At 43.6% G+C, this 20,602-nt stretch overlaps 1 protein-coding gene across 12 annotated transcripts in view; it reads right to left on the reverse strand.

Annotated features, from left to right (window-relative positions):
• Positions 1–20,149, reverse strand: part of MLLT10 (MLLT10 histone lysine methyltransferase DOT1L cofactor) — a 249,767-nt gene extending 229,618 nt beyond the window's left edge. For 6 of the 12 annotated variants that reach the window (XM_055331281.1, XM_055331284.1, XM_055331282.1 and 3 more), the window contains exons 1-3: positions 19,391–19,485; positions 19,100–19,259; positions 14,417–14,496 (exon numbers count right to left, since the gene is read on the reverse strand). In XM_055331281.1, coding sequence (XP_055187256.1) covers positions 14,417–14,496; positions 19,100–19,259 — 240 coding nt within the window. In that variant the 5' untranslated portion in view covers positions 19,391–19,485. Of the gene's footprint in view, positions 1–14,416; positions 14,497–19,099; positions 19,260–19,390; positions 19,504–19,527; positions 19,838–20,080 lie in introns of those variants that run through there. The other 6 variants (XM_055331287.1, XM_055331286.1, XM_055331285.1 and 3 more) reach the window with 4 other exon arrangements.
• Between the last annotated feature and the right edge of the window lie 453 nt (positions 20,150–20,602).

Here is a 20,602-nt window from a genome sequence, read left to right on the forward strand (position 1 = left end):
AATAAAATCTTTAAAATACAATTTTTTTAAGTAAACTTTAGAAAACAATAGCTGCTTATACATTCCTTTCAGAAATATTCTGTAACTACAAGAGCCAAAATGTAACAGCCAAAAAGAGATTGCTTTTGGGGAATGAGATGAATATTCAAGATCCAGAAGCAAGGTTCTATTTTGTTTGTGTGAGAGAAGTTTTAGTTAATACCTGACTTTGACTATGCATTTACCACTTTGATAAACATTGAAATTAAATCTAAAACTAAAAAAAAAAGGGGGGGGGAACAAATAGATACAATATGCTGGGCAAGATAACAATATACTCCTATGATTTAATTTCTCTTACTAGTTGCATAGGTAGGTTAGAAAAGGATACAAACAAGTATTAAGCACCTACTTGTCAGCCATTATTTTAGGCTTTTCTCATACTAAAAGAAGAATCAAGAGAGACAACAGAAATTGGCCACTTACTATTTTATCTATAATGGTAAGCACTACATGTTAACTTTCTAAAAAGCACCTTTTAACGCTATAAGAATTTAATGTACTATGAGAAATTTAAAGGCAAATATTAGATATGATTCATCAATAGGAGAAAAATGCTAACATATGTCTACCTCTAAAGACATTCTATTTAAAATATATAAGCTAAGGAGCTTGTACAGAAATAAAGTTATATATGAAATTTTGAAACTGTACCTGCCTTCCTGTACTCAGAAATCAACAATAGATAAATTCGAAAACAATTTTAATTATGTAGATAAAGGTTAATCTCCAGGTGGCAGAAATAAAAAAGAAAAGCTAGGGACACCTGGGTGGCTCAGCAGTTGAGCTGGGTCCCACATCAGGCTCCCTGCATGGAGCCTGCTTCTCTGCCTCTCTCTGTGTCTCTCATGAATAAATAAATAAAAATCTTAAAAAAAAAAAAAAAAAAACAGCTAAAAGAATTAACATTAGTTCAATCTGAGGTAGTCAATGACAGTATCAGATCTAATATATACCCTATAGATTGGAGTTGACTATGACACAAGCACAGACCCTAGACACGCAACAACAAAAAAAAGTTCTAACTGGGTTACCTGCATAAGGGCAGGAGCTGTTAAGGGCCTTTTTTACACAACCAAATAGGAATCATAGAAAAACATGGCCTAGACCAGAGAAGCACTGAAGTGAGATGCTGGTTCTGGACATGAGTAAAGGAGTCACTCTAATAAAACCAGAAACTCTGGGCAGCTCCGGTGGCCCAGCAGTTTAGCGCTGCCTTCAGCCCAGGATGTGATCCTGGAGATCTGGGATCGAGTCCCACGGTGGGCTCCCTGCGTGGAGCCTGCTTCTTCTCTGCCTGTGTCTCTGCCTCTCTCTGTGTGTGTGTCTCTCATGAATAAATAAAATCTTTAAAAAAAATAAAACCAGAAACTCAAGCCTATGGAGCCCAAAATCCATTATCAAAAGGGTACCCAAGTCAAGAAACAAACTTAACAATCACTCTGGAGGAGGACTCCTGGGTAGCTCAGTGGTTGAGCATCTGCCTTTGGCTCAGGGCGTGATCCCGGGGTCCTGGGATCAAGTCTTGCATCAGGCTCCCCAAAGGAAGCCTTGCTTCTCCCTCTGCCTATGTCTCTGCCTCCTTCTCTGTGTCTCTCATGAATAAATAAAATATTTTTTAAAATCAGTCTGGAGCAGTGAACTCCAGTAGGCAAACTCTGACAGAGTCTGATTTAAGTTGGGAATCCAACTTAAATCCATTCTACCATTCTCCCCTCTTAACAAAATGCCAATTTTATTCAGCTGACCCATATTTTGAAGTCTAACAATTAAAAGCCAGTAAAATTAAGCATAATTTGTTGACTAGGACTTCAGGAAAACTTAAGAGAAGTCAGCTGGGAAGGAAACCACTTTTAACTCTACCATCTCCCCACTTCTGCCAAGAACTTCTTTCTGCAGGTCACAATGACTGCAGTTCCATCTGCCATGTTCTGACTGTGCAACAACCCTGAAAATGAAAACCAGGTGCTAAGGTTGGTATAAGAGGAGGACAGAAAAAGCCTGACCCCTAATAATGTTACAGAGTTGCCAAAAAAGCTTTAAAAAGTCTTCTTAACTCCTTTTAAATGAAAGAATTTGTAAATTTGTAAAGTCCTACTTTGCAGAAGCTACTGTAATCTAGTCTGTCTTAGGGGCCAAACATGGTTCTTCAGAAACAGCAAATGCACAAATTCCCCATAGAAACATCTTTCCGATATTCCCAGAAGAACAGGAATCCACAGAGAACAACTCCTGAGGAATAGCTCATAGCCAAAAATTACAAAGTATCTGAAGATGTCTACCACCAGAGTTAACAAATGAAAGATCCAAAATCTCTGAGAAGTATTAAAATAAGTATTTTTTAAGTGAGTTCTATGCCAAAATGTGGGACTTGAATTCACGACTGTGAGATCAAGAGTTACATGCCCTGGGCAGCCCGGGTGGCTCAGCAGTTTAGCGCCACCTTCGGCCCAGGGCATGATCCTGGAGACCGGGGATCAAGTCCCACATCAGGCTCCCTGCATGGAGCCTGCTTCTCCCTCTGCCTGTGTCTGTGTCTCTGCCTCTCTCTCTCTCTCTCTCTCTGTCTCTCATGAATAATTTAAAAAAAAAAAAAAGAGTCACATACCCTACTGACTGTCCCAGCCAGATGCCCTAAAAGAAGTATGTTTTAAATGTTCAAATAAGGGGATCCCTGGGTGGCTCAGCGGTTTGGCGCCTGCCTTTGGCCCAGGGCGCGGTCCTGGAGTCCCGGGATCGAGTCCCGAGTCGGGCTCCTGGCATGGAGCCTGCTTCTCCCACTGCCTGTGTCTCTGCCTGCCTCTCTCTCTATCATTAATAAATAAATCTTAAAAAAAATAAATAAATAAGTAAATAAATGTTCAAATAATAAAAGGATTATAATCCATAAGGCAATAATAACAAAACACTATGGAAAAAAAGCAAATTGAAAAATAAAATAGAAACCGTAGATATGGTTTACTAAAAGAAAATTTCACTAACTGAATAAGCATAAATTTTAAGACAAAAACTTAAGACTAATTTAAAGACAAAATTTAAGACTGAAGAGACAGCAGCCCCGGTGGCTCAGCAGTTTGGCGCAGCCTTCAGCCCAGGGTGTGATCCTGGAGACCCAGGATCTAATCCCACATCAGGCTCCCTGCATGGACCCTGCTTCTCCCTCTGCCTGTGTCTCTGCCTCTCCCTCTCTGTGTGTCTCTCATGAATAAATAAATAAAATATTTAAAAAAAAGACTGAAGAGATTATCCATAATGGAAAAATAAAATAGAAAATATGAAAAATTAAGACATGAAGAAAACAACAAGAATCCCAAGCGTATACCTAAATAACAGATCCAGAAGAGAATCAAATGGGAAGGTGATACCTGAAGAAAGAGCAGAAAATTTTCCAAGATAGAAAAAAACATGGAGTCTACAGAATGAAAAAGCAAATCAATTCTGAAGAAGGATAAACAGTCAACAGATTTTCTATTTACCACAATTAGATACCAAAAGGCAAACTAGAATAAAACCTTTACTTACAGGAAAACCACTATTACTCTAGAACTCAAACTACCATACAAGAGAGTGAACTAATAATATTCTTAGACATAAAAGGACATATAGCTTACTTACTATTTACTAGACAGACGCTGGAAGGAAACCCTAGAACTGTGCATTAATTACCAAAAAAAAAAAAGGAAATGACCCATAAAGCAGCAAGAAAAACAAAAAACTAAGTTGAGTAAAACTTCAGTAATGTAACATCTAAATTACAAACACCTATTTAAAAAACACAGCTTGGGGCACCTGAGTGGCTCAGTCAGTTGGGCATCTGCCCTCACCTCGGGTCATGATCCCCAGGGTCCTGGCATCAAGTCCCACATCAGGTTCCCCCCTCAGGGAGCCTGCTTCTCCCTCTGCCTATGTCTTAAATAAATGTTTAAAATCCTTAAAATGGGCAGCCCGGGTGGCTCCGGTTTAGCGCTGCCTTCAGCCCAGGGCCTGATCCTGGAGACCTGGGATCAAGTCCCGCATCTGGCTCCCTGCATGGAGCCTGCTTCTCCCTTTGCCTGTGTCTTCCGCCCCCCTCGCCCCCCTCTGTCTCTCTAATGAATAAATAAAATCTTTAAAATAAAATAAAATCCTTAAAAAAGGGACGCCTGAGTGGCTCAGCAGTTGAGCGTCTGCCTTCAGCTCAGGGCATAATCATGGGTCCAGGGATCAAGTCCTGCAGTGGGCTCCAGGATTTTTTTTAAATCTAAAAAAATTAAATTTAAAAATTAAAAAAAATTTTAAACACACACTACTAATTTGGGAGATTAAAAGTAAGGTGGAACTTGGGACACCTGATGGCTCAGTTGGTCAAGCATCTGACTCCTGATTTCAGCTCAGGTCACGATCTCAGCGTTGTAAAATCGAGCCCCACATCGAGCTAGAGCTGGGCTCAGGGCCTAGCTAGGATTCTCTCTCTCCCCCTCTCCCCCATCAATGAATGAATGAATGAATGAATGAATGAACGAACGAATGGGGAATTAAAATACAACAATAATACAAATTTTGCAAGGGAAAGAGAAGAAACACAACGCATCCTGAGACCTTTGGCTATTACTTTTTGAGTAATGCTCAAAAAGCATTACTTTTTGACTCGTTGAAAATACAAAGTATACACATTAAAATTTTAAGGAAAAAACAAATTTAAGGAAATCACTAACAAGAAACCCACCCAACTTGGGTGGCTCAGCGGTTGAGTGTCTGCCTTTGGCTCAGGGCATGATCCCAGTTCAGGGATCGAGTCCCACATCAGGATCCCTGTGAGGAGAGGATCCCTGGGTGGCACAGCGGTTTAGCGCCTGCCTTTGGCCCAGGGCGCGATCCTGGGGACCCGAGATCGAATCCCGCGTCGGGCTCCCTGCATGGAGCCTGCTTCTCTCTCTGCCTATGTCTCTGCCTCTGTGTGTGTGTGTGTGTGTGACTATCATGAATAATAAAATTAAAAAAAAAAAAAAGATCCCTGTGAGGAGCCTGCTTCTCCCTCTGCCTATGTCTCTGCCTCTGTGTCTCTCATGAATAAATAAATAAAATATTAAAAAGAAGAAAGAAAAGAAATAATATACTCTCCAAATCAACACAGTATTTTTAAGTATAATCTCAAATGTACCACTACTATAAATGTAAACGAATTAAAACCTATTAATAGACTCTCAGACTATATTTTTTAAAAACACCAAGCTTCATGGGGCACGTGGGTGGCTCAGCTGGTTTTAAACATCTGACACCTGGGATCCCTGAGTGGCTCAGCAGTTTAGCACCACCTTTGGCCCAGGGTGTGATACTGGAGACCCGGGATCAAGTCCCATATCAGGCTCCCTGCATAAACCTGCTTCTTCCTCTGCCTGTGTCTCAGCCTCTGTGTGTATGTGTGTGTGTGTGTGTGTGTGTGTGTCTCACGAATAAATAAAATCTTTTAAAAATAAAATAAATATCATGGATTTAAAAAAAGAAAAAAAAATCTGACACCTGATTTCAGTTCAGTCAGGATCTCAGGATTGTGAGATCAAGGCCCGCATCAGGTTCCACATTGGGCATGGAGCCCGCTTAAGATTCTCTCTCCCTCTCCCTTGCCCCTCCCCCACTATCTCTTTAAAAAAAATAACACCAAGCTTTACCATGTCTACAAATACGTTCATTGCAGAACTATCTGTGATTGTGAAAAATCAGAAACCTAAATGATGATGAACAAGGAAATTAAATTTAAAAACATAAAAATTTAAAAAGGATTTTAAATTTTGGTATATTCTGTAACAAAATATAAACTAGCTGATAAAAAGGATGATCTAAATCAGTATGTATTAATGCAGTATATCACAAGTTGCAAAACACATATACAATATGATACCATTCCTATAAAATAACACTAGATGACATTTATGGATACATAATGTAGTATAAATATTAAAACATTGACAATGAGAATACACACACAGGAATATTATTCAGCCATAAAAAAGAAGGAAATCTTGCTGTTAGCAACAACACAGATGGACTTTGTGGGCATTATGTTAAGTGAAACAAAATCACATCTTTCTCCATGTACAATGGAGTTATGCTCCAATAAGCCCTTAAATTGAAAATATCCTAAGTTGGGACGCCTGGGTGGCTTAGTGGTTAAGCATCTGCCTTTGGCTCAGGGCATAATCCTGGAGTCCCAGGATCAAGTCCCACATTGGGCTCCCTGCATGGAGCCTGCTTCTCTCTCTGCCTGTGTCTCTGCCTCTCTCTGTCTCTCTCATGAATAAATAAAATCTTAAAAAAAAAAAAAAAGAATGGTTGTAAGTGCATCTATTTACCCTCTTGATCAAGTTGGCAGCTGAGTGGCAGCGTTGGCTAGCTGCTGCTTCCCAGCATCACAAGTGTATTGTACTATTATGTATCACTAGCCTGGAAAAAGATCAAAACACAAGATCTGGGATCCCTGGGTGGCTCAGTGGTTTAGCACCTGCATTTGGCCCAGGGCGTGATCCTGGAGTCCCAGGATCGAGTCCCACATCAGGCTCCCTGCATGGAGGCTGCTTCTCCCTCTGCCTATGTCTCTGCCTCTTTCTCTCTCTCTTTCTGTGTCTCTCATGAATAAATAAAAATAAAATAAAAAAAAATCTGAAATACAATTTCTACTGAATACATACTGCTTTCACACCACTGTAAAGTCAAAAAATCCTAAATCAGGGATCCCTGGGTGGCGCAGCGGTTTAGCGCCACCTTTGGCCCAGGGCGCGATCCTCGAGACCTGGGATCGAATCCCACGTCGGGCTCCCGGTGCATGGAGCCTGCTTCTCCCTCTGCCTGTGTCTCTGCCTCTGTGTGTGTGTGTGTGTGTGTGTGTGTGTGACTATCATAAATAAATAAAAATTAAAAAAAAAAAAAAGAAAAAAGAAAATTGCAGGGGCCCCTGGGTGGCTCAGGTGGTTGTCAAATTCCTTTGGCTCAGGTCATGATCAAGCCCTATGTTGGGCTCAGAGGGAACCCTGCTTTTCCCTCTGCCTCTGCCCCTAATCCCCACCCCACCCCACCCCGTTTCTTATCTAATAAATAAAATCTTAAAAAAAAAAAAAAAGGAAATTTGCAAGAATGTGAGGTGATAGATGTTAACTTAAACTCACTGTGGTAATCATTTTGAAAGATATATGTATATATCTCTCAAATCATTACATTGTATACCTTAAATCAATACAATGTTATAGGGCAATTATATCCCAAAGAAACTGCAAAAAAACAAAAGGGGGGGTGAGGGGGAGAGAGATGGTTCCAACAGACACTAAAAGGATAATGGATGACTCAGACTAGGGAGCGTATAAAAAGTATTTCAACTTAATTTTTTTATTTATTATTTTAAGGAAGGCAAGATTTGAAGTAAATATGATGAATCCACCTTAGTTCATTCTGGGTGGAGAATATGTTCTATATTCATAACTATAATATATTAATGTATCTTTACTTCATAAAATTAAACATAAATACATAATTATTATAATTAAGTTTATAGTCTAGATAGTTTTATAGATTTACAATGACTTTTTTGCATTACATATCTTCATTAAGCAAAAATTAAAAAATAAAATGTGCGGGACGCCTGGGTAGCTCAGTGGTTGAACATCTGCCTTTGACTCAGGGCGTGATCCCAGGGTCCTGGGATAGAGTCCCACAGTGGACTCCCTGGATGGAGCCTGCTTCTTCTCCCTCTGCCTGTGTCTCTGCCTCTCTCTCTCTCTCTCATGAATAATAAAATCTTTAAAAAAAAAAAAAAAGTGCCACCCTAGGTCAATCCCTAAAATCTTGATTTACATTACATCCAGCAGTTCTTTCCTGACAATGTTAAGAAGCCAGGAAGAATTAAAATTTTAAAAGGCAGAACAGTAGGAAAAAGTTACATCTCACTTCCTGTAGAAATAGTCTTCATTTAGAGCTAGAATAGCAAAACCTAAATAACGCAAATTCTTAATGGGCTTTTGGCCATTTTATTTTTTTGCACAATCCACTCTCATCATGTTTCCAAAAGTAGAATATTTAAAATCAAACATATCGGGATCCCTGGGTGGCGCAGCGGTTTAGCGCCTGCCTTTGGCCCAGGGCGCGATCCTGGAGACCCAGGATCGAATCCCACGTCAGGCTCCCGGTGCATGGAGCCTGCTTCTCCATCTGCCTGTGTCTCTGCCTCTCTCTCTCTCTCTGTCTCTCTGTGACTATCGTAAATAAATAAAAATTTAAAAAATAAAATAAAATAAAACATATCCTCTATTCCATTAAAATCATATAAATAGATAATATTTCTAATAAGTCTCTTCAGCCTATGGTTATTAAGAACAGATGTCCATTAAAAACAAAATAGTCATCAATGTTTTAACCTCTAACTGCCAGACAGTAGTTACTAAACAGTGTTAATTCTAATCAAAATTCTTCACCAAAAATACACGTTCACTTGAGATAAAGCAATTCAAGTGCTTTTTCTGAACAATCAATGCCTACCTACAAAGAGTTTCCCTTAAAAACCAACAAAACTCTCCCTCAGTCTTTACCTTATACTTTCCCCTTTCCTTCCTTTTTTCAACATTCAGTCTAACCCTACAACCTCTGCTCTCCTCAGTGCCCTATAAGGAGAGTTCTGCCCAAACCAGGCAACCACAGCTTTGGTCTCAGAAACTCTTCTCTCTCAGTCCTCCAGAATCCTTACAGCCAATTGTCACTACCAATTCCCTCCTGAAAAACCAACTGTCTGTTCCTTTCCTGATACTTCGTTATCCATCCTTGGTAACTTGTTCTCTTACTCTTCCCAAAAGTGGATACTCACCACGGCCAGCGGTCTTCATTTTTTAACCCTCTAACCAAAAAAAAAAAAAAAAAAAAAAATGTCATTTGGTTCCCAGTCTTCCTTCTACGCAGCTCCAATTCTAACTTGACTCCATTACTTAATCCTTAATTTTCAATGAAAAATCCTAGCAGCATCAAAACCAACATGCCCAAAACAGAACTTTCCTTACTTTTCAAATTTGCTGTTCTTTCTCGATTACCATTACTCTGTGACTATTAACGGTATCACCATTCCAGTAATTAACCTTGAACTAAGAACTGTCTCTGATTATTCCCTTTTATCCAATATCCATTTGTCATTTTATGCTTCAAAATGCCCTCCTTTTCTACTCCCTGCTTTCTACTCTCACACTTTTACTGCAGTATCATCTCTTTCAGTTTCTAACCTCCCTTCCCAAATACACTGCATATTCTACCAAACCACTTGTCTGAAATTACAACTTTATTATTTCGGTTTTTACTCTTCATTATCTGCCAAGGTTCTATCAGCTCACATATCCCTTGTCTGAGAAGTGAGCTATCCCAAACCCAGAGACCCCTCCCTGTGTCTAAGCAACCCTAGGGTCTAGCCATGGTCCAGAGCTAGGCACCTTATCCAAGCCAACTCAGTTTTTTTTTTTTACCCAAAGGCACATGAGACTAAGCCTGAGATTTAGTCTTCTGAGACAGAAAATAGAAAATATTAAGAGCTGAAGTATGTCCGCTTTTCACCACAGGAGGCAATACAGAATATGATGCTTGAGAGCTTTCCAACTGGATCTCTCTTTCTCTTAAAACTGAGGTCTTTATCCATAAAATGAGCAACAAAATAACTCAAAGGTTTGATAAGATGATTAACCCAGATACTTGTTATACAACATTTAACATAGAATCTGACAATAAACAGCCAGTAGCAGAGAAAACCTGCAGAAAGGAAAAGAATAAAACAGACACATAGATTAAAGCAGAAAAACGATTAAGACTAATTCAATTCAGGATGCCTGGGTGGCTCAGTAGTTGAGCACCTGCCTTTGGCTTGGGTCCTGGGATCCAGTCTTGCATCAGGTTCCCCACAGGGAGCCTGCTTCTTCTCTCTCTGCCTATGTCTCTGCCTGTGTCTCTCATGAACAAATACATCTTTTGTAAAAAACGAATTTAATTCTTGAGATGCCTGGTTGACAGTCTACTGAACACCTGACTTCTAATCTCAGAGTCATGAGTTCATTACTTTAAAAACAAAGTAATAATTACTGAAAGGGAAGGCTTTACTTCTTAAAAAAAAAAAAAAAAAAAGACTAATTTGGGGCACCTGGGTGAGTCAAGTAGGTTAAGCATTCGATTCTTGCTTTCAGCTCAATTTATGATCTAATGGGCTATGGGATACAGCCCTTTATCTGGTTCCTTGCTAAGTGGGGAGTCTACTTGGAAGATTCTCTCCCCTGGCCCTCCTCCAGCTCATACTCTGCCTCTAAAAAAAAATAGATAAATCTTAAAAAAAAATAATAATTCAATTCCCTTTTGTTTTTTTTTAAGATTTTATTTATTTATTCGTGACAGAGAGACTCTCATACACACAGGCAGAGGGAGAAGCAGGCTCCGTGCAGGGAGCCGGACGTGGGACTCGATCCCAGGTCTCCAGGATCACACCCAGGGCTGAAGGCGGCCCTAAACCTCTGGGCCCCGGGGGGCTGCCCAATTCCCTTTCTAAGTTATGGATACATTTCCATGTTAGGCTTCTTGGCTACCATATCCTTATATTAAAATGCCCCTGGGGGGACACCTGGGTGACTCAGCAGTTCAATGTCTGCCTTCAGCTCAAAGTGTGATCCCAGAGTCCTGGGATCAAGTCCCACATCAGGCTCCCTGCAGGGAGCCTGCTTCTTCTATGCCTCTCCCTCTCTGTGTCCCTCATGAATAAATAGGCAAATAAAACCTTTAAAATAAAAATTCCCTTGGGCAGCCCGGGTGGCTCAGCAGTTTAGCGCCTGCCTTCAGCCCAGGGTATGATCCTGGAGACCCGGGATCCAGTCCCATAGTGGGCTTCCTGCATGGAGCCTGCTTCTCCCTCTGCCTGTGTCTCTGTCTCTCTCTCTCTATCTCTCATGAATAAATAAATAAAATATTTTAAAAAATAAAATAAAAATAAATAAAAATCCCCTTGGGGTGCCTGACTGCCTCAGTCAGTAGAACATGAGACTCTGGATCTCAGGGTTGTGGTTCAAGCCTCTTGTTGGGTATAGATATTACTTAAAAATAAAAATTTCTTTAAAGACTTATTTATTTGAGAGTCCACACACATACACAGGAGCACAAGCAAGCAAGAGACAAAGAGGGAGAATTTTTCTCTTTTTAAAGATTTCACTGGTGGGGGGAGGGTGCTTCGGTGGCTCAGCAATTGAGCCTCTACTTCAGTTCAAGGCCAGGGCGTGATCCCACAGGCTCAAGTCCCACACTGGAGTCCCTGCATAGAGCCTACGTCTCCCTCTGCCTCTGTCTCTGCCTCTGTGTGTCTCTCATGAATAAATAAATCTTTAAAAAAAATGAAAAGATTTTATTGGGGCACCTGTGTGGCTCAATGGTTGATCATCTGCCTTTGGCTCAGGTCATGATCCCAGGGTCCTGAGATCAAGTCCCACATCAGGCTCCCCACAGGGAGCCTGCTTCTGCCTCTCTCTCTCATGAATGAATAAATAAAATCATTTTTAAAAAATAAAATAAGGGGATCCCTGGGTGGCTCAGCAGTTTAGCGCCACCTTCGGCCCAGGGCATGATCCTGGAGACCGGGGATCAAGTCCCACATCGGGCTCCTTGCATGGAGCCTGCTTCTCCTTCTGCCTGTGTCTCTGCCTCTCTCTCCCTGTCTCTTATGAATAAATAAAATATTTTTAAAAATAAATATAAAAAATAAAAATAAAATAAAGATTTTATTTATTTATTTGAGAGAAAGCCTGAGCAGCGGAGGAGCAGGAGGCAGAGCAGACTCCCTACTGAGCAGAGAGCCCAACGCAGGGCTAGATCCCAAGATCTGGGACTGTGACCTGAGCAGAAGGCAGAGACGCTCAACCAACTGAGCCACCTAAGAGCCCTGAGAGAGAATCTTGAACAGACTCCACGCTTCATGAATGCAGAGCCCAATGCTGAACATATAACCCGCTGTGGAACTCCATCCCAGAAACCTAAGAACACAATCTGAGACAAAACCAAGGGTCAGTTGCTTAACCAAATGGACCAGGCACCCCTTAAAAATAAAATCTTAAAAAAAAATTAAAAATATAACCTGCCCTTTCTCTCTCTGCTTATTTAAGCTTATAATCACTTTTTGTTTCTTACAAGGGATCTTATCTAACTGTACACTATAGGAAATTAAAGGATGTTGTGTCTTTTCTTTAAAACTTCGAATGTGGGGGATCCCTGGATGGCTCAGTGGTTTAGCGCCTGCCATGGGCCCAGGGCGTGATCCTGGAGACCCGGGATCGAGTCCCACATCAGGCTCCCTGCATGGAGCCTGCTTCTCCCTCTGCCTGTGTCTCTGCCTCTCTCTCTCTCTCTCTCTCATGAATAAATAAATAAAATCTTTAAAAAAATAAAATAAAACTTTGAATGTGGGACGCCTGGGTGGCTCAGCAGTTGAGCATCTGCCTTTGGCTCAGGGCGTGATCCTAGAGTCCTGGGATCAAGTCTCACACTGGGGCCCCGCATGGAGCCTGCTTCTCCCTCTGCCTGCGTCTTGATCTCTCTCTGTCTCTCATGAATAATAAATAAATAAATAAATAAATAAATAAATAAATAAATAAATAAATAAATAAATAAATAAATAAATCCTCAAATGTCCCCCACATCCCACCAAATAAAGCTAAAATAAAATGTGTTCTTCAATATACCTTGTAAGGTAACCACCTCAATTCACCTTGGTATCTTAACCATACCCTCAGAAAGAATAAACGAATTAAAAACAGGCAACAAGGGACGCCTAGGTGGCTCAGCAGTTGAGCATCTCCCTTAGGCCCAGGGTGTGATCAGGTCCCACATCCGGCTCCCTGCATGGAGCCTGCTTCTCCCTCTGCCTGTGTCTCTGCCCCTCTCTGTGTCTTCTAATGAATAAATAAATAAGATCTTTAAAAAAAAAAAAAAAACAGGCAACAAGTGGCATTTAAGGCAAATAATACTGGCATTCTACCACTCCCCATTCTCACCACTTTATCTCCCCGCTTGATACCTATCTTCCTATTTTCTAATCTTTCTCTGACTTTGAATCTACTGTGACACTCCCGGGAGCTTCATCTTACAATCAGTGTTTACTAATGAATAACAGCGTAACTTCCTTAGCTTGGTTAGCTCCCATCAACTCCAAAACCATAACATGCTACAAAGAGGAAAAAACAAAAGGAGACCTATGCATACATCAAATCCCAGAATTTATATTACGGATTTTGTCCTCTCCTTGCTCTTTCCCATTATTGCAAAGCTAATATAGCTATAATTCTGCCACAGTGCATTCTCACACACAAACGAAACATATGAACAGAACACTGCTCTGAATTTCACAAACCTAGATAGGCTACTCACTCATTACTTCTGATCAAAAATTGCCTAGGCAAAAATAAAAAGCTTCCATGCTACATATGTAGGTAGATAAGACAAAATGCTTAAATGTTTTCTACCTTCTGTCAAATTCTCTAGTCAACACAAAAAAGAAGGAACTATCACATTGCAAATGGTAATACTTCTATATGATTAATGAAGATTAAATGTATTTCTTCCTGATATTTCCAGAAGTTCAATTGAAAAAAATGCTTTGGGCCATAAAGAATAAACATACCTCCTTTATGATTACAAGTTTACAAAAATGTTCAGAAAGAAGGTAGCCAGCTAAGTAAAAAAAAAGATTTGTATATTGCTTTGCCAAAGGGACTGAATGTCTAAAAATACTGAGAGTTCAACGTTAAACTATACACATGCAGATACAGTTAAAAAAAAAAAAAAGGTAGGAGGGGTTAAATTAAACTCGTCTTTTTTTTATTCATTAATAAAATCTAGCAGATTTATCACCTTAACTTTCTTGTGTTCTACTATCATTACATTCTATAATTACCAATTTAACCCTTTAAAACAGTAGGCAAAGCTAAAGCCCAAATACAACTTTGTTTTATCCATTCAAAATATCCCTCAATGTATACTTATATGGTTCGATTTGTTTTTCACAGTTTATAAAATTGATTTAAAACTATTAAGTCAGGGATCCCTGGGTGGCGCAGCGGTTTAGCGCCTGCCTTTGGCCCAGGGCACGATCCTGGAGACCCGGGATCGAATCCCACGTCAGGCTCCCAGTGCATGGAGCCTGCCTCTCCCTCTGCCTGTGTCTCTGCCTCTCTCTCTATCTCTGACTATCATAAATAAATAAAAATTTAAAAAAAAATAAAACTATTAAGTCAATATTTGGCCCAAATTAAATATTTGAACAAAAGGCTGAAAAACATTCAAACTGTAACATAAGTGTGTAGCATTCTAAGCTACTTGTTAAAGTATTTTAATGTTTTTGATAAACAGTTCTTACCACTCTGGCTGCTCTCTCCTGAGATTCACATTTCCTGCAAAACCATGGTCCAGTGGGTACTTGAACAATGCCATAGCAAGCTATTGAGAAACAAAAGATTTTAAAATATGTTAAAATTTTTTAAATTATGGAAAATCAAATACCCTTTCAAAACCCTCCTTTTTTTATCTTTAAAGATTTTACTTATTCATGAGAGACAGAGAGACAGAGAGACAGAGAGAGAGAGAGAGAGAGAGAGAGACAGAGGCAGAGGCAGAGGCAGAGGCAGAGGCAGAGGAAGAAGCAGGCTCCATGCAGGAAGCCCAATGTGGGACTCCATCCCGAGACCCCAGGATCACATCCTGAGCCAAAGGCAGACACTCAACCGCTGAGCCACCCAGGCGTCCCTCAAAGCCCTCTTAAAATAACTACCTCTCAGACCATTCACATAAAACAAAAATGAAAACATTTTGTATTTTTGTTTAGCACATACATTACCACCTAATAAAAATTGGCTGAGATTTTAGAAAACCGTTAAGATCAGCCTTTTGTTATTTTAAATAAGTATAAGCAATACAAATTGTACATATTCTTTTAGGATAATATTGAGAATTTAACAGATTTTTTACAAATAACTCAGAAATTCATTCTATATCCTACAACAGTAAGCATTTTAGATAATCTAACAAAACTATTTCCAAATCACCTGTCAAAATGAGCAACAAATACTGAAGAAAATGAAATATATTATTAAACGTGACATGTTTCCATTTGTATAAATTGTCCAGTATAGGCAAATCAGTAGACGGAAAGTATCCTAGTAGTTACCTAGGGTTGAGAGAGTTGGGGAGAAATGGAGAGTAACTGTTAATGGGTCCAAGTTTTTTTGTGAGGCTGATGAAAATTAGGGCATCTGGGTGGCTCAGTCAGTAAAGAGTCTGACTCTTGGGATGCCTGGATGGCTCAGTGGTTGAGCACCTGCCTTTAGCCCAGGGCAGGATCCTGGAGTCCTGGGATCAAGTCCCACATCAGGCTCCCTGCATGGAGTCTGCTTCTCCCTCTGCCTCTGTCTCTGCCTCTCTGTGTGTCTCTCATGACTAAATAAATAAAATATTAAAAAAAAAAAAAAAAAGAGTCTGACTCTTGATTTATGCTCAGGTCATGATGTCAGGAGTTGTGAGACTGAGTCCTGCTACCAGCTCAGTGCTAGGAATGGAGTCTGCTTAAAATTCTTTTTCCCCAGGATCCCTGGATGGCTTAGTGGTTTGGCGCCCGCCTTTGGCCCAGGGCGTGATCCTGGGGTCCCGGGATCAAGTCCCATGTTGGGCTCCCTGCGTGGGGCCTGCTTCTCCCTCTGCCTGTGTCTCTCTGCCTCTCTCTCTGTCTCTCATGAATAAATAAATCTTTAAAAAAAATTATTAAAAAAAAATTATTTCTCCCCCTCTGACCCTTCTCCTCTTCCTCTCTTCCTCTCCTTTCTTCCTCTCCTCCCCTTTCCTTTTTGTTTAAAAAAAAAAAAGTTCTAGAATTGTGTGGTAATAGATGCAAAATTCTGTGAATGTACTAAAACCAGTGAGTTGTACACAGGTGCCCCTCACTCTAGTTTTTAAAAAAAAAGTTTTGGGACACTTGGGTGGCTCAGTGGTTTGAACATCTGCCTTTGGCCCAGGATCAAGTCCCATGTTGGGCTCCCTGCATGGAGCCTGCTTCTCCCTCTGCCTATGTCTCTGCCTCTCTCCGTGTCTCTCATAAATAAATGAATAAACTCTTTAAAAAAAAAATTTTTATTTTAGGGCAGCCCCGGTGGCTCAGCGGTTTACTACCACCTTCAGCCCAGGGCCTGATCTTGGAGACCCAGGACTGGGTCCCACGTCGGGCTCCCTGCATGGAGCCTGCTTCTCCCTCTGCCTCTCTCTTTCATGAATAAATAAATAAAATCATAAATAAAATAAAAGATAAAAAAAAATGTAGTGGGACGCCTAGGTGGCTCAGCAGCTGAGCATCTGTCTTTGGCTCAGGATATGATCCTGGGATCCGAGATCTAGTCCCACATCTGGCTCCTTGTGGAGAGCCTGCTTCTCCCTCTTCCTGTGTCTCTTCCTATGTCTCTCATAAATAAAATCTTTTTTACAATTTAAAATAGGGCAGCCCCAGTGGTGCAATGGTTTAGCACTGCCTGCAGCCCAGGGTGTGATCCTGGAGATCCGAGATGGAGTCCTGCATGGAGCCTGCTTCTCCCTCTGCCTGTGTCTGTGTCTCTGTCTCTCTCTCTCTCTCTGAATAAATCATCTTAAAGAAAAAATAAAAAATAAAAAAATTTAAAATAATTTTAGATATTCAATTAACTCAAAGTTGACATTTTCCCAAAAACCTAGAACACTAATAACCAACTAACATTTTCCCATGAGCTTGCACAGAGGAAGCTTGAAAAGTCTTAAGTAGGGCAGCCCTGGTGGCTCAGTGGTTTAGCACCGCCTTCCGCCCAGGGCATGATCCTGGAGACCTGGGATTGAGGCCCACATCGGGCTCCCTGCATGGAGCCTGCTTCTCCCTCTGCCTGTGTCTCTGCCTCTCTCTCTCTCTCTCTCTCTCTCTCTGCCTCTCATGAATAAATAAATAAAATCTTAAAAAAAAAAAAAAGAAAAAAGAAAAGAAAAGTCTTAACTATTGGAAAGCACTAAAGGGATATAAAATCATCACAGGGCAGCCCCGGTGGCACAGCGGTTTAGCGCCGCCTGCAGCCCGGGGTGTGATTCTGGAGACCCGGACCCAGGATCCAGTCCCATGCTGGGCTCCCTGCATGGAGCCTGCATCTCCCTCTGCCTGTGTCTCTGCCCCTCTCTCTCTCTCTCCCTCTGAATAAATAAATAAAAAATCTTAAAAAAAAAAAAAATCAGCACGAATTTTTAAAACTGCCAAAGCTAAGCTTAAAATCCCTTTTAAAATTTGTAAAAGGGGTGCCTGGGTGGCTCAATGGTTAAGCATCTGCCTGCCTTTGGCTCAGGTTGTGATCCCAGGGTCCTGGGATGGAGTCCCGCATCAGGCTCCCCATGTGGAGCCTGCTGCTCGCTCCGCCTATGTCTGTGTCCCTCATGAATGAATAAATATCTTAAAAAATAATAAAATAAAATTTGTAAATATGTCAGTGTAAAAAAGTCCTATCAGTCAAGAAACACTGCATCAATGTTCAAAAACTTTTATTTTAATGTAATCGAGAAGTACTACTTCTAGACAAAAAAAAAAAAAAAACTATGTTTAAATGAATGTTTTCTATACTGGGAGATGACATTAATCAAACTTGATAATTTAGCATCCAATTCGTTAAGAAATACCTTCACGAAATGCCAATGAACACTGTGTTGGAAAAGCTTTGTATCAGCTCTAAAAGCCTTAAAATCAGTATCAATATACATACATTGCTCTCACTCCTTAAAAAAAGGGAAGGTATCCAACTTTTTGACGAAGGTGTTCATCCAAACACAAATGGGAATAACTGCACTGTGGTGATGAACCCACTATCACCTAAGCCTCCCTTACCCATTCTGGGATTTCATTTTATAAAGAATAAACTTTCGCCCCTTATGTTCAGTTTTTCTCGTTCGATAATATCTTTCCCAATACACTACTAAATCTCTGCATCACTCAATGCCAAATTCAGAAATGGTAAGCAGGGTGGGTTAATGAGTAAAAGGGAAAGCAGAAGAGCCACCCCAGAACTATCTAAGTTGTTTCCTTACCACCTGACATAGAAAAAGAAACTTCAATGGCCAGAAAACTCTTACTGGTGTCCTCCGGCTTTTCTGTAGTATCCCGAAAGCTCACCGAATGGGTACACCCAGAAATAAGCTAAAGTGCTCCCCCAAGTCCCTGGCCGCTCCACCACCTCCTCTTCTCTTCAGTCACTTGGGCTGAGGAAGTCGCCAGACGCAGCCTCCACAGCCTCATCCAGCAGCCCAGGGCAGCTCGGCCAAGCCACTCCTGCAGCAGCAACCTCGCGGCGACCGAAGGCCACCACCGTCTTCTCCGCAGCAAACTCCCAATCCGCAGCAGCAGGGTCTCCGCCAGAAAGCTTGGGGTGCAGCAGCGGCGCTTCCCCTCCCTAACCTGAAGCGCCCCGGCAACCCCCTCCGCCCCCCACCCCCGCCCCCCGACTCGGCGACCCGCCCCGGCGCCGTGAGCGGCATTCCCGAGCCAGACTCGATGCCACAGGAAGTCTCCAGACACACTGCGGCAGACGGGAGCAGCCAGGGAAGGGGGAGGGGCCTCCACGATCCCAAGCCCGGACCCACGGCCACCGTGACAGCACCGAGGGGCGCACCCCCACGCCCCCGCCGCCCCAGCAGCGCAGGCCGCCACCCCGCACCCCCCACCCCACCCCCACCCCCGGCCTCCACCGCCTCGGAAAGTCTCCAGCCCCAAGGCTCCCGGGCGCAGGCGGCGGCCAAATGACACTTGAGAGAGTGAGCGCAGAATCACATGACAGTCCAGGCCACACGCACTTTCTCCCACATGCACAGCGCACACCCCCTCCGCCCCGCCGCGGACCCTCCGAGTCAATCCCGGGCCGCAGAGCGGGGCGGGGGCGGGGGCGGGGCGGGGCGGGGGGAGGGGCGGAAGGGGAACTGGCAGTTGCTGCCAAGGTGGGGGAAGCGGTGACGGTTGGGAGCAGGCCGGGTTCGGCCCGGCGGGCGGTTGGGTGTTTACCTTGATGCACCGCGACGCTGCAGCCGTGCCCGTCGCAATAAACCAGCGGGTTCTCGGCCCAGCCTCTCTCGTCTGAGCAAACGCAACAGCCTCCAATCATCTCCTTCATACTATGGGAGACCTCGTCCTCCAGTGACACGGGCCGGTCGCTAGAGACCATCTAAGAGGGAGTTGGGGGGACCATTAAAAAACACATGCAAGCCAATTAGTGCTTCCCCCCCGCACGGCCACCCCACCCCCGCTCCCTTCCCTGCGCCCCGGCCCCCGCCCGCCGCTCGGCCGCTCGCTCACTCGGGCTTTGCCGCTCAGTCACTCACGTTCCGCACAGGAGTCAGGAGCCATGTCCTTGCTGACTCCCCCCACCTCCCCTCCACCGCCTCCTCCGCCTCCTCCGCCTCCTCCGCCTCCTCGTCTTCTTCCCTCCCCACCTCCACCCGGCCGCTAACGCTGGAGCCCGGAGAGGGCACACATAATCAAGTAGGCCTCCGCACAGGCGCACTGGGGGGGCTCCCGCTGGGCCAGGGGCAGCCGGGGAGGGGAAGGGGGCTGCGCTTCCTCCTCCGAGCGTCACTCGGCGTGCGCGCCCGCCCCGCAGCCGGCGTGAGGGAGAAGGCCCGGGAGAGGCCCGGCCTGCGTGCGCGCCGCCGCGCCCGGCCCGCAGCCCCGGCCTACCTCCCGGCCCCTTCCCCTCCCCCGCGCCGCTCGCAGCCGCCGAGGTGTGCTAGGCGGTGGGGGCAGGCGGCGCCGGCGGCGCGCCGAGGCCGGAACGAGCCGGCGAGGGGTGGCGGGGGCGCGCACGCGGGGGCGGGGACGTAGGGCCGCCTTCTGCAGCGCCGGCCGCGCGGGCCGAGCGTGCGCGGCTCGGAGGGGCCTGCCTGGGAGGGAGGAGGGCGCCGGGGACCCGGAGGGAGGGGTTTTTTCTGCGAGTGGCCGGAGGGGGCTGACTCCCCGCGAGCGTCTCCCTGCGCGTTGAGGACCTACCTGCGGGCTCTTCCCTGGCCCGTGGGCAGCAGGGGTAGGGCCAGTATGCCAGCCTCCGCGAAGGGCGCAGTGAAGCATGGCTTCCTGCAGTTGGCCGCGCTCACTTCGCAGTGCTGCCGCAGCTTCTCCACCCATTACGTCCACATATCCTGGACTCTACCCAAAGTTCACGCAGTGCAAGTTGCCACCAGAATCCGCAGCCCATTCACACACCACACTGGCCCCAATGACAAATGAAAGTGCATCACCGACTGAAGGTCAAAAGCCTGGGTTAGGGGAACACTCCAAGAGGGAACAGCAACCACCAAGGATACCTTCAGGTTGCTGTGTGGGAGTACAAATGGTTGTTAAGCAAGAATTAGCAGTATAATGTGAGGCCAAAGGATGAAGGAACCCAAGTTCCAGTCAGTCACCAAATGATAAAAGATAAAACCCTGAGACAGGGAAGTCCAGGTTTGACTGAGGGAGTTCTCTGATTTGGCTTGTACTCCACAAATTTACTCTTGAAAATTTAAGGTCACT

The sequence above is a fragment of the Nyctereutes procyonoides genome, unplaced genomic scaffold (genome assembly GCF_905146905.1).
Source record: "Nyctereutes procyonoides isolate TBG_1078 unplaced genomic scaffold, NYPRO_anot_genome, whole genome shotgun sequence".
NCBI classification, from domain to species: Eukaryota; Metazoa; Chordata; class Mammalia; order Carnivora; family Canidae; genus Nyctereutes; species Nyctereutes procyonoides.